The sequence below is a fragment of the Plecotus auritus genome (genome assembly GCF_963455305.1).
Source record: "Plecotus auritus genome assembly, chromosome: 9".
In the NCBI taxonomy this organism is placed as follows: domain Eukaryota; kingdom Metazoa; phylum Chordata; class Mammalia; order Chiroptera; family Vespertilionidae; genus Plecotus; species Plecotus auritus.
The window spans coordinates 105904405-105927812 of record NC_137783.1 but is presented as its reverse complement, the minus strand read 5'-3'; the positions used below and the strand labels follow the sequence as shown (position 1 = coordinate 105927812).

The following is a 23408-nucleotide window of genomic DNA, read 5'->3' as shown; positions in this document are numbered from 1 at the left end:
TATGAAGTACCTCCTATGAGCAAGGCCTGTGCTTATTTTAGAGAAGAGCTCTTTATTCCAGAATAGCACACAATGGTCTTAGCTGGTTTGGTTCAGTGGATAGAGCATCAGCCTGCAGACTGAGGGTCCCAGGTTTGATTCTGGTAAAGGGCACATACCCGGGGTTGCAGGCTCAACCCCCAGTAGGGGGCGTGCAGGAGGCAGCCAATCAGTGATTCTCTCTCATCATTGAGGTTTCTATCTTTCTCTCCCTTTCCCTTCTCTCTAAAATCAATACATGTTTGTGTTTTTCTGTTTGTTTGTTTGTTTGTTTTTAAAGAAGAATAGCACACAGTGACAGATTTCGGGGGCTTACTTTCCGAACACCCGTGTTTGGAAAACTTTGCATTCTGAGAGCACTTCTCTGAGCCTTGGTTTCCTCATGTGCAAAATGGGGATAATAGCACCTAACAGCATTGGGTTGTTGTCGAGATTAAATGAGCGAATACAAGTCAGGCGTGTAGTAAGCACACCATAAATGGGAGCTCTTGCTGCTGTTGTTCCTGTTATTATTTTCAACACAGTGGGGAGAAGTTGCATTTTGTAGCAGGTGACCTTGATTCAGTTCCAGGTCCCCCCACTTCCCGGCTGTGTGACTTAAAGTCATTGACCCTCTCTGAGGCTCCATGGCCCCATCTGTGAATCAGAAATAACAATACTTACCTTACTGGTTGTTGTGAGGGTTCAATGGACTGTGAAATGCCTAGCACAATGGCTGACATATAATAGATACTCAACAAATGTCTGTCCTCACCCACGGAGTGTTTTCTGCACACTCAGCTTTTCCACACAGTTAGAATCCAAAGAGGCACAGGGTTCTGTGCTTATCGATGTTGACTCACTGATTTTTGTTGTTTTTTCCCACCAAGGGAGCTTTCACAAAAGCGGTGGAGTGTGGAAGATATCTAAATGCATCCCTTTCACAGTAGGCAAGTCAAGGCAACACAGGGACAGTGGCCCACAGTCTCAGAAAAGGACCTTCAGGCCATGACCTTGACTGCTTTGGCAAAACTGGCCACTGAGATGTGCAGCTGAAGATGCAATTAGTGACAGGAAGCAAACCCTACCATGGTGAGGACTTGGTCATTGACTCTACGAAGGGTAATGACACTGACCCTCCCATCTGGAAATTAACCAGGCATTCAGCTTGTAAATGGCTCTGCAATTATGTTGTGCACCCAGGACTGCATAGCAGCACCACCCTGAGGATGGGGGCAGGTAAATTAGGGTCAGAAGGGAAGTGGCATCCACAGATGTGGCCGTGTCATTCTGCCAATGCCAACCATGAGGCCCTGGGAACGGGCACCAAGCATAACCTTTGACACTTTGGGACTTCATCTTGGGTCACCTGCTCTTTCTTCTTCCTCCCTAAGACCATGCATGTGTTCACAGAGCCCAGGAACACTGCTGAAGCAGATACTGGAAGATGACGGTGGCCTGGTAGGGTGGTGGGCATTCTGGGTGTTCTGAGTGAAGCCTGAAGGTGCAAACCCCGGGAAGGAAAAGGTACCTTGCAGGATGGACAAACGGTCTGGGAAGAAGAGAGCCTGAAACCAGCCAAGGATGTCTGTGGCCACAAAAGCACTGCCAGGTCTCTGCACCTCCTCAGTCAGAGCATGGTGCCCCCACTGGGCCAGACTTAGTGAAGTATAGCATTGTGTTTGCAAGCAGAACTGGCTCCAAATCCCAGCTCCACCATCTACCAGGGCATGCATGTCCCTGAGCAAGACACATGTCTAGTTGATCACTGGAAAATGGGGATGTTTCTATATTGAGCAAAAACTTACAGGTTTTCAAATAAGACTAAAGCATGCAAGATACCTATCTTAGGTATGAACCCACAGTGCGAGTTCAATAATGTCCATGTATCCTTTGCTTAACTGACATGATTGGCACCAGACATGACAATACAGTCTTGGCCGCATAAGCCTTGTGTGCCTTACTCAATCTATAATAATAAAAGCATAATATGCTAATTAAACTGGCCATCCTTCTGGACGTCTTTCCGGTGGAAGCCGGGGCGGGGGAGGGGGGCAAGGCAGAGGCGGCAGAGTGCCCCCGGGCCACCGTGGCGGTGGGGGCTGAGCCCCTTGCACAAATTTCATGCATCAGGCCTCTAGTATTTATAGAAGAATGAGCGTGTCCCATTTAAGATGATTTCTCTGACCTGACCCAGAGAAAAGCAATAGATCTATCCCAAGCCCTTCATCCTCCCAGGTTCCCATCACCAGTGAGGATGGACAGCCATGCCCAGGCCTGTGCTCTCAGTAACCTCCGAGTCAATAATAAGTCTAGTTAACAGTAACTCCGGGTGAATATCTTGATTGTGGCCATGTCTTTGATGAAAAGCAAGCAACACAAAGTGGAGTTTGTCGGCTGTCCTCTGCGTGCAGATGCTGCCATGGGAGACTCCAAAAGGGAGAACAAACAAGCACAATTGATGCCCCTGTTCAAGTTTTCAAGAGCTGAAAAGGGTATTTGGAAAGATATGATAGAAACACATTTTAAAAAGAGTGTGTAGCCTTAAACACTCTAAGTCAAACAAATGGTGCTGAGCTCATGTGGAGTCATGAGAAAAGGCATCATGGGCTTTAGAAACAAAATGGCTTGATTTTGAACCAGCTCTGACACTTACTAGCAAGGTATCCTTGGTTGGGGGCTGGGGGTAGAAGGGTGGATGCCTCAGTTTATTCATCTGTAAAATGGGAGAAATATCACTTCACTGCTGTGATGATTAGATGACATGGTGAACGCCTGGCCCATAGTTAAAGCTCAATTAGCTGTTAGTTTCTCTCTTCCTTCTTCCCCTCATTTCACTCACTTTCCTAGATGACTGATACTACTTCATTTGAATTAGACTTAGCAGTGGATGACTTTTATTTAAAATATATTTTTTTATTGATTTCAGAGAGGAAGGGAGAGGGATAGAGAACTAGAAACATCAATGATAAGAGAAAATCATTCATCAACTGTCTCCTGCATGCTCCCTACTGGGGATCAAACCCGCAACCCGGGGCACATGCCCTTGACCAAAATCGAATCTGGGGCCCTTCAGTCCACAGGCTGATGCTCTATTCACTGAACCAAACCAGACAGAGCAGCAGTGGATGACTTTCACTGCATGTTGGCGACACAGTCCTCTGTACATCCAAATGTGTATACCATCAAGGAAGTGCTTGTGTAAAGCCTTCAATATATTTCTTCTTAATTCTTAAAGAAGAATAACAGAACATCTCAGCTCTTTGGACTGGAATCCCGAGCCTCCCACCAGTAGCCTCAACCTCCCAACCACTGGTTGTGATGCTCATGCTAGCAAGATGCAGGAGAGGATGGTGTGTAGGGGGCTTCACTCAGCCTTGGGGATGTTAAGGATGGTAAGAAAGGCTTTCCAGAGGCAGTTGCACCTAAATAAACCTTAAAGTGTAAGGAGGATTTTGAGTAGTAAACCAAGATGACAGAAAGCATTCTGGATGGAGAGAATGTTGTGTGCAACATCCCCGGGCAGCCAGGCTGCATTCTGGGAGAAATCCTTCCCTTCCCCACTACGATGTTCTCTGCAGCAAGGATCTCACCTCCTGCACCCACAGTTTTCAAAGTGTGGCCTGGGGATCACTGCACGTCCCAGGGACCCTTGCAGAGCACCTGTGAGGTCAACACTGTTTATATTCATGCTATGCCATTTTCTGCTCCTTTCATCCTCATTCTCTTATGAGTACACAGTGCAGGCTTCCAGATTGAAGGCAGAAGCAGATATAGCTTCTAATAAGCCAAATATTGAAGAGATTTGCCAAAATGGGAAACAGTGTCACCCCATCCATTTCTGTTTGTTTTAGAAAAGTTCCTTTTTATAAAAATGTATTATGGCCCTAGCCAGTTTGGCTCAGTGGATAGAGTGTTGGCCTGTGGACAAAAGGGTCTCAGGTTCAATTCTGGTCAAGGGCACGTAACTTGGTTGCAGGCTCCTCCTTGGGCCCGCTGCCAGGTCAGGGCTTGTGCAGGAGGCAACCAATCGATGTGTTTCTCTCACATCAATGTTTCTCTCTGTCTTTCCCTCTCTCTTCCACTCTCCCTAAAAATCAATGGGAAAAAAAATATCCCCGGGTGAGGATTCCAAAAAAAAAAAAAAAAAAAAAATTATTATGTATGGTAATGTAAGGGCTTATTGTTGTTTGTTTTTATAAGCTATCAATAATAAATTTAGCTTTTTTCCAGGGCTAATTACCAGTGTAACAAAATTTGATAGATGTAATCCACATAAATAAAAATGCTTTGGGGTCTTCAATAATTTTGAAGAGACAAGCAGAGCTCTGCAACCAGAGTTAGAACCACTGCGTTAGGACAAACTGCGAATTGGGCAGAAGAGGGCTAAGTGTGAACTTAATCCTTCTCAGATGGCAAGGATCTCCTTTCTCAGAAGATCCATGGGCAGTCTGTCCCTGGCATGACCTTCCTGTCCTGCCCACTATTCCTTGCCCCTTCCTCTTCTACTCCTTCCTGTGAAAACCCCTGAAGGGTCCAGGCCCTACCTTCACCTCCCTGTGACCTCTTCCCCAGGCCCAGGGAGGCCTGTGGTCTGGAGGCTTTGGTGTCAGAAAGGTGGAGCCCAAACAAATGACTCAACGTCTTGGATTTGCATTTCCCTGATGGTTAAAACTGTTGGGTATCTTTTTATGTGCTTTTTAACCATGTCTGTATTTTCTTTGGAGAATGTCTATTCAAACTCTTTGCCCATTTTTCAATTAGGCTATGTGTCCTTTTATTGAGGAGTTGTAAGAGTTCTTTATGTATTCTGGATACAAACCCCATGTCAGATCTCTGATTTCAAATATTTCCTCCCATTGCATGGTTGTCTTTGAAGCACAGATTATTATTATTATTTTAATCCTCACCTGGGGAGTGAGGATATTTTTTCCATTTATAGAAAGTGGAAGGGAGGGGGAGAAGGGGAGCAGAGAGAGAGAGAGAGAGAGAGAGAGAGAGAGAGAGAGAGAGAGATCTAATGGTTGCCTCCCACATGAGCCCTGACTAGGGGTAGGGATCGAACCTGCAGCCCAGGTACGTGCCCTTGACCGGGAATTAAACCCTCTGGTGCACACACTAATTGCTGAGCCACACACACCAGTCAGGGCTGAAACACAAATTTTTAAAATGTTGATAATGTCCAATTTATGAGTTTTATCCTCCCCTGCTTTGGCAGGTGTCAAACCATTGCCTAATCTGAGATCATTACATTTAGGCCCATGTTTTCATCTAAAGGTTTAGAGTTTTAGCTCTTAAATTTAGGTCGATGATCCATGTTGAGGTCAGTTTTATATATAGTGTGAGGAAGGGGTCCAACTTCATGCTTTCGCAGGTGCATATCCAGCTGCCCCAGCACCATATGCTGAGGAAATGGCTCAGTGTCTCTGAGCCTCAGTCACCTCATCTCTAAAATGAACCTTAAAAGACCACCTTGCAGGGTGCTATGAACATTCAATGAGATAGAAGAAAGTACCCCTTGGGAGGGGGGGATCCCTAGCACACAGCACACGGTCAATGCCTATAACTGAAGGAATGGAGAATGGATTTGAAAGTTCTCTGAAACACTGGCCATCATTGCTACCCTGTGACCACAGCTTTTCCTTCCCTGACGATCTTAAACAGTCACAGCCCAATCTTTTTGTCACAGGAGCCCCGAGCTGCTTCTCAAGAACCCCACTTCTGTGTGGCTCCGATAATGTTTTTCTTCTCCCCCTCCCTTTTCTCTCCCTTACTTTCTACCTTAATTGTGCATTAAACAGTCTTAGTCTTAGCTATTTAATCAATTTATAATTGTTAACCCACTCAAATCTGTTTTGGCAATGTGGTGGGAGGGCATCAATGAATGGATGAGTCAGTCGACAAAAAGGTCCCTGACTTAAAGTGAGATGAGTGAAGCCCCTACAATGATCCCACAGGCCACCCAATGTGTGGGTGTCAGAGGAGGCTGTGGGATGCTACTTCCAGCTCTCTCTGCACTCTCCCACTTCCCTGCCCACTCTGGAGAGAGCCTTTCACATCACATCTTATTTCCCTCCTCCATGGTGTTTGCAACACCTCCCAATTTAATTTTCTCTCTGAATTTCATTAGTGTCCCATTTGCTTCATCTTCCTGACCTCTGAGGAAGCAGAAGGAGCCTGACTTGGCAACAAGGACTCCTGCTTCCTGACTCGGTGTGTGGGGGACAGGCAGATTTGGGACCCCTGGGCTGCAAGTCCAGACGGCCCGCTGGTCCATGAGGCTCAGGCCAGCACACCGCAGCTGGACCCCAGCTGTTCACCGGACACTGGGCTCAGCGGTGAGGAGCTGTGCTTGCCCTTGAACCCTCAGCCCCACAGGGATGGACGCATAATGCCTGTGCCATGTGCTGCAGGGACTTCACCCCTCACGCCCCCGGGCAGGCTGAGTGAGTGAGAAAGAATGAGGGAGTTGAGTTGGTGCACAGAGAAAGGCAGTGGGGACATTCAGGAAGAGGGAACAAGAGAGTGTGAGCGAGTAACACCAAGGAATCTGACGTGCCATGATTGGTTCATCCATTCATTCACTTGGTGCATAGTTACTGAGTGCCCACTATGCGCAGGCAGCATTCCAGGCATAAGAACACTGTAGAGAACAACACAAAGTATGTCCCTGCCTGGTGGCGCTCAGGTTCCAGTGGGAGAAGACAAACAGCAAGCAACCAAACATGCAGTGTCATGTATAATGCCTCAGGTGGAGATGAATGGGATGGAGAACGGGTCAAGTGGAAGAGGGCAGAGGAGGGGCTGGGCTGGGAAGATTGCTTCTGGTGCAGGGTTGTCAGGGCGGCCACCTGTGCTCCACTCCACTGCTTCCACCTGGCTCACACCTCTGGCCTCCGGCTGCTCCCTGAGAGGAACACACTCCTGGTCAGTGACCAGGCCCTTTCAGCCCAGGAGTGCTCCGCCCGCCTGGATGGAGACTTGGAGGTCTGGTTGCTGCTGTTCCCGCTGCCTAAAGAGCTTCCCTGAGACTGGAAACAAGGCTTCTATGCCTTATGCCCTGAGGCGGGAGTGTGTTCATGGTTCAAGGAACAGCAAAGAGGCCAATGTCCCTGTTGGGTTGCTGTGAGGCCTCTGGATTTTCCTCTGTGTGAGCCTCGGAGCCACAGGAGGGTTCAGAGCAGAGGGGTGTTCTGCTATGACCAGTGTTTAAACAAGTACCTCTATGTCAGACCCTGGGAGGGAAGGCTGGCAGCAGAGCCCCATGCAGATGCCACTGTGATAATCCAGGTCTGAGAAGGTGCTTGGACCAGAGTGGGGACAGGGGAGGTGGTCACAAGTACTGAGGAGGGGAGAGCAGTGATGGGGTCAGTGTAAATACAGCACAGAGTGTGAGGGGAGGGATGGGGATGTCAGAGAGAAAAGGAACCACATTCTACCTTTGCCAAGGCTCAGATTCAAACCCGTCCTGTCAGAGTCAGATACCGCTCCCTGTATTTCTGCAATGTCCTCCCACCCTCTTTGAGTTCAACAAGGGCTCAGCTATATGGGTGGCACCAACATGGAGATGAGGGACCCTGTGTCTGGGCTCCAAGAAGCCCCCACTGTCAGTGAATGATATGTTCACATGTTGTGACACCTGCAGGACCAGAGGGAGAAAGTCCTGAGAAGGGTGATTCAGAGCAAAAGAGGAGACCATGTTTCTTAGGTTTAGATGGGAGGGCAGGGGAGGAGGAAGGCAAAATTCAAGTTTTTTATTTGAACTTTCTTGACATCACAAGTGAGCATGGATGGGGTTGAAGAGTCTCCTTCAGCCCTGTTACCTTCCCTCTATGAGTGAACCTCGGTTTGCTTATCTGAAAAATGGAATTATAAGAACTGCTTCACGGGCTTGTGGAAGTTATAAATAAATCAAGTACTGGGCACAGTGCTTCAATACACGGGAGTCCTTTTTACCTGTCCCTCTATATGACAAGTTAAAAATCTGAATAGATCTCTTCAGAGAACTGTATGTCTCTACTGCCAAGCATACATTCCAGTCTGTAGTTATACATTCTTAGGGCTGAGAACAGAGGCTACCTTTGTTTTGTTTTGTTTTGTTTTTTCCCTAATACTTTTATTAATTTTTAGAGAGAGAGAGGAAGGGAGGGGGAGAGAAAGAAACATTGATGTGAGAGGGACACATTGATTAGCTGCCTCCTGTACTCACCCTGCCAGGAATCTGGGCATATGCCCTGACCAGGAATGAAACCAGCAACCTTCATTGCACGCCTAACCAACTGAGCCACATGGGCTAGAACTACCTTCGGTTTTATTCCCTGTTAAATCCCCAGAGCCTATCACAGTGTTGGGCCTGTCATTTTTATTCAATATGTTTTTGCTGAATAAGCTAAATAAATGATTGAGTCAGTTATGTAAAGTCTAGACTCCAGAGCTTTTTAGCAGGGAGACCTCAGATAAGATGGTTCCTTTCTCTGAGCCTCAGTTTCCTTACCTGAAAAATGGAAATTATACCTACTGGGGTGAAGGCAATTACTGCTCACCAACTAGCCATGTCTTCCCCACATTTCCCAGAGCCCTAAAAATCAGGCAGGGCATGAGACTAGTTCCAGCCCGTGGGCTGTGCGTCACTTCGGGACTGAAGCATTTAAGAGCCAGTGCAGCCTCCCAGCTGTCTTGCCTCTGCTGCAGGTACCAAGGTGGCCTCATGCTCCAGGTGGTACACCTACAATATGGCCGAGCCTTCGTCAGCCTGCTCCTGAGGTGTGAGGTAGTGCAGAGCCCTCGCCCACCTCAGTTAGACATGCAGCACCAGCAAGAAAGAAACCTTGGCTGTGTTAAGCCACTGGGATTCTCGAGTGAATTTATTACTGCAGCATAACTGGGCCTAGCAAGACACACACATCTCCCTTGCAGATGGCTTGGAGGAAAAGGGAAAGAGCTGGCTTCACAGTAGGTTTTCAATAATGAGCTTGCTCCCTGGGCCCTGGCTCCTTTGCTTCCTCAGCCTTCTCCCCATGGCCCAGCCTCTAGTTACGATCCTACCTTTCTCTGTGCCATGTTCCTTCTCTAGCTTGAAATATCCTTCCCCTTCCCACCCCATCCAGGGGCTTCCTACTGTTTTTGCCATTGCTCTTCTGCATGGCAATATAAAGAAAAGCCTCCAGAGAGCCGCTCTGGCTGCTGGACCCAGCCCCCAGACCACCTGTCATCTAGGGAGCCTCCCACTCAGCTTCCCCGCCACCCCTATTTTCAACTACGCCTTTCACTCAATTCCAGCTTGGAATGCAACCATTGAACTCTGGACCCCAGAGTGATTGATCGCAACCGCTGCCTATGTGGTCCTGAGCTTGCTAGGTGCCTCCTGGCTGCCAGCTCCCCCATCTCATTCCAGCTGGATGCCAGGCCCTTGCCTACTATGTCCTCCAATCATGCTGGTTGCTAGCTGCTGGTTGGGTTCCAGCACCAATGAGTCCACCTACTGCTTTCTGCTCCCCGAGGAGGCCACCTCCACTCTGGCCTGACCTCCACTTCCCATGCTTCTCAGTGGCAAAAGCCTTCACCCAAAAAGCAATCACAATTTTGCATTCCAAGAGAGACTTTCTCATCAAGACCACGGGTTTGCAGCTGATGATGCAGAAAATCAGAGCGGACAAGGGGACTGACCTGGCTCCATGTCCGCATGTTCTGAAGAGTCAGCAGTGTCCGTGGGCCATCGGATCCTGGAGGATGGGGAGCGATCCTTTCTGTTGAAGCAGAGAACACAGGCCCAACTGAGTGAGGTGGCAAGATGGTCCTGACCTTCCTCACAGATCTCTCCCCAGCAGTCACTACAATCACACAGCATGGGGAGCTGGACTTATTCCTGGTCCCTCAGCCACACAGAGAAGTGTGGTCCCAATTCCCTGAGAACCCCACACAGACTTCCTCTCTGCAGCCTTCCCGGGAGGCTCTGGTGAGTCTTCCTCAGGGTGGGAGTGAGGGTGCTGTCTGATAGCTACTGTTCATAGGTGGTTCCTCAAGCTGCCCAAACCTCTCAAGGCATGGACTGTAAGTCAGTCCTCTTTACAACCCAGGTGCCCAGCCAGGGCTTGGAGCAGAATAGAAAGAGTGTTTTGCAAAAGACCTACTGTGATGTGATGAGTGTTGGGACAAAGGTGAGGGGATGGAGCTTAAGGCTGATGCCCTGGCCCCTGCAACAGTTCCCTCATTAATTCTGAATTTCTTGGAGCCTTCCTTCCCTGCCCAATAAAATGGGCTGAGCATTCCTGTGGTACTCCATGTGGGAGTGTTGGGAGTCCCCTGGGCAGAGTTCCTTACACAGAAGACTTCTGGTTCTGGCCCTCTTGCTTATCGCATTACAATCTCTAGCAAATCAGTTCCCCTTTTTGAGCCTTTGTTTCCTCATCCGAAAGAGGAAATTTCTGAACCGATGACCTGTGAAGTCCTTTCTGCCCCTAGAATTTTATGACATTGAATTTGACTCATTTCTGATCTCCAGTGCCAAAGGAGATAGCTGTACATGATAACAGCTTATGAAATGAATACAAAAAATCTATCCCACTCAAAGCGTGAGGGTAGGCTCAAAAGTTTTAAGTCATTTGCTTTGGTCATCACAGAAGGAGGAACTGGGATGTGAACACCAGTCCTTACAGATTCACGATCTGGGTACTTTGCTCTGCACCAGCGACCACACTCACTCACTGAAAACACCACCAAATGTCTTCGTATATAAAAGACCCATGAGGCGAAAGAACAAGGCGTGACAGGTGCCTTCAGTTATCTGAGGCAAAAAGTCATTACTTGAGAAATTCCTTAAATACATATTTGCCAAATATACCAAGGATCCTAGCTAAGAGACATTATTATGTATTATAAAGTGAGGCATTACTGGTAATTTCCATTGAAAGTGAATTTCTAGCTTGAAATTTTTTCTAGCTTCATCTGCACTTCATATATTTCTTTATTGTGAATTCTCGTTATCCTCAACAAAGAGTAACTGCATTGGGCAGGAGCGGTCACCAGGCTCTGCTCAAGGGCAGAGCATCCTTCTCCACCTCAGGTCCTGCACACCCCAGGGTAGAAGAACTGACAACCAAAACGCTAGAAAAGTCCTTCCAAGTCATTCCACATTCACTAAAATAAAAAGCAGACAGCACACCACATACGGTAGGACTACCATGTTGTGCATGTAGAATGAGCAATAACGCTCTTCATCTCTATTTATTGCATCTTGTTCATTACAAGTTTACCCTCTGAAGTTGCAGAGATCAGCAGGAAATTGCTTTGCTGGAACTATGGGCACTTTCTTCTGGGCCTGGGCCTCCCGGTAGGTGGACTTTAGGACTCAGGGCTGTTGGCTTTGCCCCCAAGGATCCTGCTGGGGTCCTAGTCCCCTCCAGGGACTTGGATGAAACACTTTGGGACTTTCTCAAGCCCTCTCCCTTGTCCAGGGGATAATAGTCCACTGTGCCTCCACAGCTCAGGCTGTAGATCCCCGTGCCTTCTGACCCCTCCCCTCCTGAAGAAGTTGCAGAACTGCAGTTTTAGTTATCTTCCACCCTCATCTTTCCCAAGGCTTCAGGGGAAAACCTCAACTCTCTTCTTTTTGCTGATTTCCTTTTCAATTCATACCCCTGAATTCCCTCTTTTTCACATGTCCTCCAATAAGCATCAGAGTGACTATTCATAAAACCAAAATGCTCATGGGTTCACCAAAGGTTTTCGAAGTATTTACATACTAGCATTTTTTGTTTTTCTTTTTGTTTTGTTTTGATGACACTCCACCCAACTGAGCCACACTGGCCAGGGCCATACTAGTATTTTTGTGGAGGGGAAATCCAGTTAGGAGAGGAGCACAGAATTCATTCATTCACTTTCTCATTCATTCATTCATTCATTCATTCATTCATTCATATAGTACATGTTAGGTGCTGTATAGGATACACTCGTGACTCAAGCAAATCCTGCCCTCAGGAAGCTCACAGGCTGACAAGGAAGAAAAAAGACATGCCCACAAGTAATTATAATGCTTGGCAGTTTTATAAGAGAGATACAGATGAAATCCCATGAGAAAACAAGAGCGGAGAGATCACCCTGGCTGACCAACCAGAGAACTCAGCCTAGCACCAGTGTTAGGCGGGTGGCCTGGGCACAGGGCAGCATGCTCCGCATGAGGGAGTGTAGGCACAGGAGGGGAAAACGGAAAGCATTGCACCTGGCAGGTGGGCTGGGCCTCAACAGACACGGCTCTGGATACCAATTTAGAGAAGATGGCCATTATTCAGTCAGTCACAGGGAGCCATTGAGGGCTTGTGAGCAGAGATATGACGTGTTGGAGATCTGCTGTAGGAAGATGAATTTGGCAAGCCCTGCACAGTATGACCAGTAAGGGGTGGTGCCTGGGATAGGAAGCTCCTGATTGTGTGCCAAGCATCGTCAGAGTGGCAGCCGATGGTACATACGTGATTTTATTTAACCGTCTAGACAACTGCAGGAGACAGACATTTGCCTTCCAGCCCTGCAGATGAGGAAAGGAGGCTTCTGGGAACTTAGGCTGCGTGCCCCTAACCCCCACCTAGGAAGTGGTGGATACAAGATCTGAACCCTGTTCTCTCCCTTTCCGGGAGAGCCACAACAAAGCGTGCTGTGACACTGTGCGCGACCCCTGTACACCTGACACTCCCGGAACACCTTCCGCTCTCCGTGCACCTCTACGCCTACCCTTGGATGGATGGAAGTGTGGTCATTTTCTGGACTGCATTTCGAGACGTACAGCTGGAGGGAGATGCAGGGTGCCTCTGCTTCTGCTCACTTTTCCCAAAGTGACCACACACCAAGGAGATAAGATAGTGTGTTGAGTTGGGCACCAAACAACACGGACTTGGGTCTTTTGCAGAGAATTTCAAAGGTGGCAGGAGGCCCCCCTCCCTCCCTGCTGGGCTAGCTTCCTTCTGTCCTTCCCTTCTCAGCTAAGGCGTGGTGACAGGAGCATGCGACCCGGGAGCCCCAGGGAACACCCTTTGGATACCAGGAATCTGTTTTTTTCACTGACATTCTAGCATTTCTGTGCTCTGGGCTGACTTCATGCTTTGGGAGGATTGCCCGGAGCACTCAGTGAACTCAAACTGGATGGTCATGCCTGCAGCCAGAGGTGATAATCATGAGTGGCTCCTGTCAAGACACCAGATTTAAAACTTGGTTTGCTCAAGGGGAAAAACATTCCGTATTCTAAACACGGACGATCGCTGTGTTAGCCACCTAAGAGCAGGGTGCAGAGCTTCTCAGAGGTGCCCTGGCACCAGCAGGGGCTGTGCAGCAGGTAGGATGGATCTGAGTCACTGTCCGGTCACTGCCTGTGGGCTTTGGGCAAACACATCAGCTCCTTACACGTCTTCATTATTAAGGGGGAATGATAACAGGGATTAGAGAGCGTAAGCGCCAGACTTTCACACATACATCTGAATGTATAATAGGTTCTTTTCATCGTTTTATATTACCCATTCTGGGCTTCACATTCACAGTGAGGTTACTCTCCTCACTAAGTTACCAAGTGAAAGAAATAGATTTTTGGAGAAAAAATTTGCTGAAATGATAGCAAGCTGTTCATATCCATGACTTAACGCTTACTGCCAGTGTCATATAATTCTTTACTGGCATGTCTTTCTCTTCCCCCAGACTGGGAGCTCCTGGAGACAGTGCCACAGTATCTCCAACTCCCGGCATGCAATCGCCCCTTTCTACCTCCGTCACCTTATTCTGAGGTCCACACAAGATGGCAGTCTGCCGTTCTTTAGGGGTTTCTTTCCCCAGCCTGGTTTAGAGAGTGACTTTTAAGCAACACCTTCAAGAGCAGGTCCAATTTCCTGAAAACCATCTCATTACCATGTAATCATTAGGGCGGAATACTTAACCTTGTTATTCTGCAAAAAAGCATTGGTTTCTAATCCAAGCCAATTATAGGTGCCAACATATCCCCTAACATCTCAATAACGCCAAACCTCCAGGTGTCCGGACAGTCAGACAGGTGGAGAGATCTGGGGCTTACAAGACACAGAACTGCACACGGCAGAGGAGAAAATGAAGCATCCAAGCCCGATTCGAGTCCTGGCTTGTGCAGATGGGACGACCTTGCCTAGTGCCAGGCCGGACAAATGCTCCTCAAGGTGAACTCCTTTCTCTTCCCCTGACTCCCGAGGAAAACAAAGCCATCAAACTTGTTGCAAGTAAAGAGGAAGAGGAGAGAAGGCAGATTCACCACATTCCAAAGTCCATTTAGAATATGGATTTTTTTTAAAAGCTTTTCTCCCTACAGACTGAAGGAAGCAGGTTATTTCATTTTAATTATGGCAGCTGCAGCTGCTGCTGGTGAACTCAAAGACCAATTTTCCGATTCAAAAGAAACACACACACACACACACACACACACACACACACACACACACACACATTGAAAGAATCAACGACACACACAGAACGACGCCCGCGTGAGAGAGCACATCGACAGGGTAGAAAAATCTGCATGTCCAGCTGGAGACACTGGGGCTCACGGGTAACTCCTGCGTGCGCTCACCCACTTCTCCACACGCTGCACCTCCTCTCTGCTCCCCAACATTCCAGGCCAGCCCATGAGCCCATGGTGTCACGGAACATTTCCTGTTGAGCAGCTGCACACTTTAATGCACTCTGGGGGACATAGAGGCAGCAGATGGCTTTAGGTAATCTCCTTCCGAATGTTTAACGGGGCATCCTCATTCATGAAGGCCTCAGGAGCTTTTTCACAGGTCCCCGCGGGGCAGCGAGCCAGCCCCAGCCAACCCTGTCCTGGTGAGGAAGGTCTGCTGCACAGGGAGGCTGGGTGGAGCTGGTTTGCCAGTTGCTTGCCCCTGGGCTGCATCCAGATTTCTGCTCAGTGTTTTCTCTTATGGTTCCTCCTGTGTGTACTCACAAGTGGCTCTCCATGTGAGCGTAAGCTGCCCAAATCCAGGCCAGGTGTCGAGCTGTCTTTGAAAGGACGGAGGCTCTATGCTACTGCAGGGATGGCTGACAGAGAGAAGGTGAGTGGCGCAGGTGGGAGCACCATCCCACGAGGGACTGAGAGTAAGACGAAGATACTGGGCTCCAGCCAGAGAAAGATCACATGTTTGTGAAGATGTGCAAGAACTCTGCCCGTAAGACAAGGCGTGGAAGGAAGCATGGGCAGGGAGTGAATGGTTCTCAGATAACCGCACATGCTGAAAAGCACCAAGATGAGGTTTGTGGTATCAGGGGTGAGGTGGTTCTCAATTTCCTGCAACTTGCTTTTACTTAACCAATGTTCCCCTTTAAGCCCTTCAAGTACACCATCAAAAGTTCTGGCATTTGGCCTGGCCGGCGTGGCTCAATGGTTGAGCGTCAACCTATGAACCAGGAGGTCACAGTTTGATTCTCGGTAAGGGCACATGATTGGCTTGTGGGTTCCCTCCCCAGTCGGGAGCATTCAGGAGGCAGCCAATCAATGACTCTCTCTCATCATTGATGTCTCTATGTCTCTCTCTTTCCCTCTCCCTTCCTCTCTGAAATATATATATATAAATTCTGGGATTTAAATGTGCAGCACAAACAGACCTCCAGGTCTTTCCTTGGCGTCACAGTCAGCTTGCAAAGCATCCCCCTCCTTCCACGTCCACCAGCTGTTCATCTTTCTTCAGGAGACAGTACAGATGCCAGCACTCCCACAGAGCCACCTCTGCTGTACCGACCACAGCTGCACTCCCACACCAGAGTGGGGTTCTACCACTAGCTCTTGGGGGTGACTGATCTCCACACAGGTCAGTGCTCTTCAGCACCTTCCTTCAAATGATCAGGCTGCCAGTGCTATTCCTAAAATGCAAACCTGACCCTGCTCTTCCTGGCTTGGATCCCTTGTTGGTTCCCACTGTCTTTGGGGCAAAATCCAAACCCCTCCCTAGAGCGAGCAGTTCTCTACTCCAGCCTGGCTGCCTCCCCAGCCCAGTCCCCCGCCATTCACCCCTCAGACCTTCCAGGCTGCAGCCAGACCCAGGGGTTTCCAACATCTGTTTCCCTGCTGCCCTTTCCCTTGGCCTGGCAGGCCCCTGGAGTGCTCAGCCCCTAGTCTACCAGGCAACAGCCCATCTTATTCTGGGGAAGCACCTCCCTGATTCTGGGAACCACGTTTTCCACAGCTCCCATCATCTGGGGTGTGAGAGTCACCAGTGCTATTTGGCAAGTATTTCTGGCTTTCTGCCTTCCAGGCACAGGTGGGATGGCACACCCTGACAAGGGCCACGCTGCTAATGAGAGCCCGTGGGTTGCAAGCAGAAATGTGCCTCTTCCAGGTAGGAGATTTAATTACCGAGGCAGGGCTCTCGTTCACACTTGTGGGGGGGGGGGTGGGGGCTGGCAGGTGGGACAGTTTGCCAGCCTGGATTCTGGGGGACTATGAGAAACCCCTTCCTGACCCCCACTGCCCAGAGTGGGCTTGGCTATGGGGGAGAACAAACCCTTTGTTGTCATAAGCCACTATGATCTGGGAGTGATTTGTACCCAATGTTAATTAGCTGGTCTGACAGATACCAGGTACATAGGTCTTATGAGAACTGTCACACCCAAGAACCCTGCCTACCTGGCCATAGTTGATTGGCTCTGTGCTGACACAGTTCTGGGTCCCCTGGCTTCCCATGGGGAGAGCAGAACCTGGTCAAACAGAACAGTCATAACTCTCCACTGGGCTTTCTGAAAACAAAGTGAAGTAGGGTGTACTCTCTAGCAATGTAGACTGTCAGATGAAAAACTTGAGAGCTATTAGTGGCCACGTGGGTGTTATGGATTGAAGTGCATGCTCCAAAAATGACATGCTGGAGTCCTAACCCCCAGCACCTCAGAATGGAACCTTAATTGGAGACAGGGTCTTTATAGAGGTAATCAGTTAAAATGAGGTCACTGGGGCAAGCCCTAACCCAATAAAAGTCCTTGGGAAAAGGGGAACATGTGGACCTGGAGACAGACATACACACGGAGAGAACATCAAGTGAGATCAGTGGTGCTGCCAGGAGCCCAGGACCCCCCGAGCTAGGAGGGAGGCCTGGGAGTTCCTGCCTTCAGAGGGAGCAGAGCACTGCCATATCTCGATTGGACTCCCAGCTTCTAGCACTGAGACAATACACTCTGCTGTTTCAGGCTCTCTGTGTGGGACTTTGCTACAGCCGTCCTAGCAAACGAAGGCAGTGGGGAAAGTTGGTCTTTGCGTGAGGAAAAGAAGCTCACTAGTGTAAGAGAAGCACTCCACGGCCATCAAGAGACAGAATGGATTTAAACAGATCAGCATTGAAACCTTGATCCCAATCCCACTGCATCTCTGCATTTTCTCCACCTGGCAAGTTCAAGAGTTTAGGTTTTATGAGGCAGTCGTAAAACTCCCTCTGTTCTGAGTAAGTGAATTCTGAGGTCTCGATCCCTTTGAACCAGCAGTCCTAACTAACACTGTTAGAAAAGGAAAGCAGCCGGGCCAGCATGGCTCAGTGGTTGAGCATCTACCTATGAACCAGGAGATCACGGTTTGATTCCCAGTCAGGGCACATGCCAGGGTTGCAGGCTTGATCCCTAGTGTGGGGTGTATAGAAAGCAGCTCTCTCATCACTGATGTTTCTCTGTCTCCCTCACCATCTCCCTTACTCTCTGACATCAATAAAAACATTTTAAAAAAAGGAAAGCAAAGCCCTGGCTGGGTATCTCAGTAGGTTAGAACATCATCACAATACAGCAAGTTTGAGGGTTCGATCCCTGGTTAGGGCACATATAAGAAGCAACCAAAAATTGTATAAATAAGTGAAACAACAAATTGATGTTTCTCTCTCTCTCTCAAGTCAATAAATCATCCTATCTAATATGCAAATTGACCATCACACCATAACAAAATGGCTGCACCCACAGCGGAGGCCGAATTCCCGTAAAGAGCCTTAACAAGCAATCAGCAGGGACCTGAGGCTGCCTGGTTCTAGGCCAGGGCAGGGAACCTGAGACTGCACCCCTCCGCCTGGCAGGCTTGATGAGGGACCTTAGCCCATGCCTCCACCCTGGCGCCAGGCTGGGGGACCTCAGGTTGCACCCCCTACCCCGGCAGGGCTTGATGGGGGACCTAAGGTCACACCCCCCTAACCCTTGGGACTTGACGGGGGACCTCAGGCTGTGCCCCCCGCCCTGGCAGGACTTGATGGGGGACCTGAGGCCACAACTCCCGCCCGTGGGGCTTGATGGGGGACCTCAGGCTGTGCCCCTGCCTGCGGGGCTTGACGGTGGATCTTAAGACATGCCCCCACACCAGCCCGGGCCAGGGGACCTCAGGCCGTGTGCCCCGCCTGGTGGGGCTTAACAAGGGACCTCAGACAGTGCCCCTGGCCTGGGCAAGGGGACTTCAAGGCATGCCCCCTGGCCCAGGCTGCGCCCCCAACCTGGCGGGGTTTGACAGGGGTGGGGCTAGGCTGGGTCTGGATCTAGCCCAGTGGGGGTGGGGCAGGCCAGGTCTGGGTCTCGTGCTATTTCAAGGCGCACATGGGTGAGCGAGGACTTGACTCTGGTTCCCATGGTGTGCCCCAGACTCTGACAGGAGGAAGATTTTCATATATATTTTACTAATTTTCTTTCATCTCTGACACTTCTATTATAGAGAAAGGGCAAATAGCAATATTAAAATATTTCCTCTAACTAATTCCCTTTTAATGTGCACGAATTTTGTGCACTGGGTCATTAGTCCTATATAATAAAAGGGTAATATGCACTACTGGGTCACTAGTCCTATATAATAAAAGGAACTTCTCCCACCTCCTCAGCAGTGCTAAGGATTCCGGGGCGAGCAGGCCTAAGCCACAGTCGGACATCCCCCGAGGGCTCCTGGGCTGGCAGCAGGATGTCTGACTGCCAGCTTAGGCCCCATACCCCAGGGAGTGGGCCTAAGCCAGCAGATGGACATCCCCAGAGGAGTCCCAGACTGTGAAGAGGGCACAGGCTGGGCTGAGGGACCCCTCGAATGCACAAATTTTCATGCACCGGGCCTCTAGCATATAATAAAAGGCTAATATGCAAAACGACCAAACAGTGAAATGACTGGTTACTATGATGCACACTGACCATCAGGGGGCAGACGCTCAATGCAGGAGCTGCCCCCTGGTGGTCAGTGTGCTCCCACAGGGGGAGCACCGCTCAGCCAGAAGCTGGGCTGATGGCTGACGAGCACAGAGGTGGTGGTGGGAGCCTCTCCTGCCTCCACAGCAGTACTAAGGATGTGTGACTGCTGGCTTAGGCCCGCTCCCCTCAGGGACAGGGCCAGACATCCCCTAGGACTCCCGGACAGCATTTTGTGCACCGGGCCTCTAGTAAAAAAGAAAAAAAGTAAAGGAAAGCAAGGTGAGTGGCTTGAACTGATGCTGAATTAACCAGATGGGTGACTGATGGACAAACAAGCCCACTGCTTCCAAATGCTGTTCCAACACGTCCTAGGAAGAGACAGGGTCCCCTCCTGTCTGAAGCAACAACATTCACACAGTCTAATGCTCCTGGCATTTCCTTTAATCTGGGAACAACCCAAATAAATTCAGAAAAGTATTCTCTCCTGCCCAGTTATGCCTTTCTTCCCAATCCAAACACAACTGCATGCCTGGCCCCTTGAAAGGCTCCAAAACAAAACACGTCCAGCCCAAATCCCTCATCTTGGTTCATGTTATTTTCCTGGCTGCACAAATGTAGGGGCCTTTGTTTCTTCGACTGGGCCCTCGGACTCTCCTTATCCACATTCCCCTGTGCCCCTGTGTCTGAGCTTCCACGCCACAAACAAGCTATTGGGGGGGGGGGGGAGAGATGATCCGAGGGAAGCCAGGCTGGAAAGGATTCACTGTCTCAGACAAGAGCTGGCGCTACCCTGAAGCAACTCACCAGCCCTTTGGAATAACCACAGAACACAGGCCCTCAGGGGCAGAATACGGCTGGATAGCAGGGTGTGGGTTACGGGTTTGGTCTTATAGAGTAGGAGATGATGTTCAAGGTATAGTTGAGTCTCTGAGGCTGGCACAGTTGCAAGAATGAGCAGAACCATTCCACCTTGAAGCTCCTACTAAAGAATGGAGGTGCTGCTCCCCTCCAAAGGACTAGGGGCAGCAATTGTCCTCATGAGCAGATCTGGATGACTAACCATATTACAGAGCTCATTGCCCCTGCCCAAAGTCTGAGAGGATCCTGATTTCCCCTCATTTGTTCTATCTGTGAGATCATATAAAAATATGATGCCTCTGTCAAGCTGCCAACTATCTTGATCAGAGACATTATGAAAGAGTAGGAGTTTTCTGGAATGGATGGGCACCAACTCGGCCTGAGCAAAAAGGGTGGTGGGGTGAGAGGGCCGAATGGATGCCATTCCCCACACTTGCTGCTTTTCTCCATCTCCCAGGGAAGTGCAATGCTCAGGCTCCCTTGCATCAGCTTTTGGGCAGGCAGGTTTGGCCAATAGAAGACCTTGGTAGAAGACTGGAGGTGAGAAGAAGAGAGAAGTTAGGTTATCTCTCTCTCTCTCTTGCTTGTCTTCGCATCCCTGTCTATGGCCACATCAGCTCTGTTGCTCCAAGTCGTAACAGGCACCCTGCATATCAATTCTAGCCTCTGTTGGACTTTCCTAGCTTCTCAGGTCTAGAAATCACCTTCTCCCAATCTCTCCTCCAGTTTGGGAGTGATAGTGCTTCCTTGTTGTTGGTGATCTCGGGGCTGCCTCAGAGACCGTAGCTATTTCTTCAATGGTGCGACCAATTCCTACACTCAATTCCCTCTGTTGAAAGACATAGAGTGGTTTCTGTTTTCCTTCCTAGACTCTGATGCTGAGAAAGAATCTGTAGGTGGAAATGCTGAGAAAGAATCTGTAGGTGGAAATGCTGAGAAAGAATCTGTAGGTGAAAATGCCGCTCTGCAGCATCTGGTACAATGGCTGCAGAAAGATTGGCAATATGTGGAATCTATTGAACAAAATAAACTGATGAACAAAATAGATCCAGAGACACAGAAGCATGGAACAGACTGTGGAATCTCAGAGGGAAGGCAGTTGAAGGTGGGTGGGTGGGAAGTAACCAAAGAGCTGTATGCATAAATAGATGCAGACAATAGGGTGTTGGTGGTCTGGGGTAGGGAGGCAGTGGGGGCAGCTAGAAGGCATCAATGGGGGTGGGTGGGGAGGGGACATATATAATACTTTCAATAAAGATTAAAAAAAAAGACTGGCAGTGCTTGGGCTGGCCAACTATAGAACTGACCACTGTAGTCAAGCCCAAGAGGAAATAAGAAATAGGGGCCACCTGTGAGACACTGGTAAGGTTGGTGCGGGGGGGGGGGGGGGAGGGGGGGCGGGCAGCCTCAGAAGGAGAAGGGTAGGGACACAAAAGTCAGGTCCCTGCTTTTTTTTTTTTTTTTTTTATAAGTCTACCCAGCTTGAATGTGACTTCTTGTGTCAGTTGGTAAACTCATGATTGGGAAAAGACAATCATAATGCAGAAAATGCCAAGGAATTCCATTGTAAAACTTCAAAATCCTTTGCAGTTTAGGATGTCTTAAGTCCCTGTAGGGAAGCCAGGAGTATAATGAGACAGAGACAGGCCAAAGAAGGCATCTCTCAGTAGATGTAGTGAGACATTTAATTCTTAACGTGATGTGGCTTGCTTGGGTCTTGTCTGTGTGGACACCTACAACTGTAAAGGGTTAGCATCGATCCTTCCAAACTCAGAGGGTGGGGAAAGCCATCCTTTATTGAGAGAGATTGGGGCAGGGAAAAATAGGACTGTTGAGAGACAGAACCTCCTTAGTTACTAAGGAAGAATGTGGGCGTGAAAAAAGTTTAAACAGACAGACACAGGCTGCGACTGAGAGGGAGCCAGACAAAGGAGAAAAGAACCCACAGAAATGGAGGGATAATCGTTTGCAAGCTCTCCCTGATGGCCAGCCCCTGTGTGGTGGGTGAGTTTCTTAGCAGAGGTCAGCCTCCCACAGTCAGGATAGGGGACGCTGGGATCCAAGATGCATTTGCTTTCTGCTTCTGCTCGGACCCTTGTCACAGGGGGCCTCTTATGGACTGGCTCTTGTGTCCCAGACCAATGGCCCCCACAGGAACGGAAAGGACCACCAGGTGCGGAGCGGCAGCAGGGCTGCTAATGAACTGCCACATGCCTTACCTCCCTGGAAACCTCTGTTGGTCCCAGAGAGGAAACCGGCGTTGAGACATCTGCACAGACATGGCCCCAACCTCAGAGTCCCCACCTTCTTTTCTGACCTCGCGTGCCCACCCACACAGACACACCTGCACATTCCCACCTCGGTGAAGCTGAAAGGTGTGTGGGTGGAGAAACTGAGTTGGAAAAGAAAGAGTCCTTTCCAGAGATGGGGAAATCAAGGAAATGATTAGCCACTGTTCCTTCTTTCAGGACGTCACCCACACTGTCCAGAGTAGCACCGCCAGTAGCTGAAAGGGACAAACACGTGTATTATGCAAAATCTTCTCCAGAAATTTAGACCCCTGAGCTTCTAGGCAAGGTGAGGCCCTGTCTTTGAGAGCTGGATTTCTGACCCTGAACCCTGCTCCTGCTCCAGGACTGGAAGGTCAGGACCATTTCCAGGAGCTGACTGGACAAGGCGGAAACAGCCGCAGCTCTGACATCCAAGGAGAGGGCCCGACCTCTACCAGTGGCTGGCATGGCGACATGGGCAGCCTCTGAGCCTCAGTTCCTTGGCAGATGATGGAGGTAATGTTATTACCCACACCACTCCTGGAGGCTGCTGGGAGGACCAACTGAAAAGTGGGTGGAAACCCCTTTATGATCTGTAAAGCCTAAGATATAGCACTTTTGCTGTCATCACCAATACTAACCCAGGCCTCGTGATCTCCGAGCCCCAAGACCCTGCTGCAGGAGCTACAAATAGAACTGCCCAGAGACAGAGCATCCTTCTGTTGCCAAGGAAGAATTTGGATGTAAAAATGGTATAAGTAGACAGAACTGGCTGGGACCGAGAAAGAGACAAAGGAGAAAGGAGCCCATCAGAAATGGAGGGAAAACGGCCTAAGAGCTGTCCATGCAAACCAGTCCCTTATCTCGCTCACCTTCACAGGGACAGGCAGCAGGGAGGGGCGTGGGCGCTACCAGGTAAAACTTTAAAAACAAGTTGCTGGGTTCTGGACTACGATCAAAACGAAGTGTTTACAGTAAAACACACGCATAAGCCAATCATATGTTTATGGTACAACCGCTTTGCCCTCTGGCTGCCTGGCAAGGCCCTGGGCTTAGGCTGCACTTCTGCAGCTGCTCTACCTGCCAGGCCGCCTTTGATGCTTGTTTCAACCCACCAGGACTCACGGGGGCTGGGAAGAG

The 23408-nt window shown here is 49.4% G+C and overlaps 1 protein-coding gene across 9 annotated transcripts in view; it reads right to left on the bottom strand.

The window, feature by feature from the left end:
* The window catches only part of TENM4 (teneurin transmembrane protein 4), a 2454724-nt gene that overhangs the window by 493514 nt on the left and 1937802 nt on the right, over nucleotides 1-23408 (bottom strand). For all 9 annotated transcript variants that reach the window (XM_080687404.1, XM_080687408.1, XM_080687411.1 and 6 more), the window contains one exon: nucleotides 9685-9764. In XM_080687404.1, the coding sequence (XP_080543530.1) occupies nucleotides 9685-9694 (10 nt within the window). In that variant the 5' untranslated portion in view covers nucleotides 9695-9764. The remainder of the gene's footprint in view (nucleotides 1-9684; nucleotides 9765-23408) is intronic.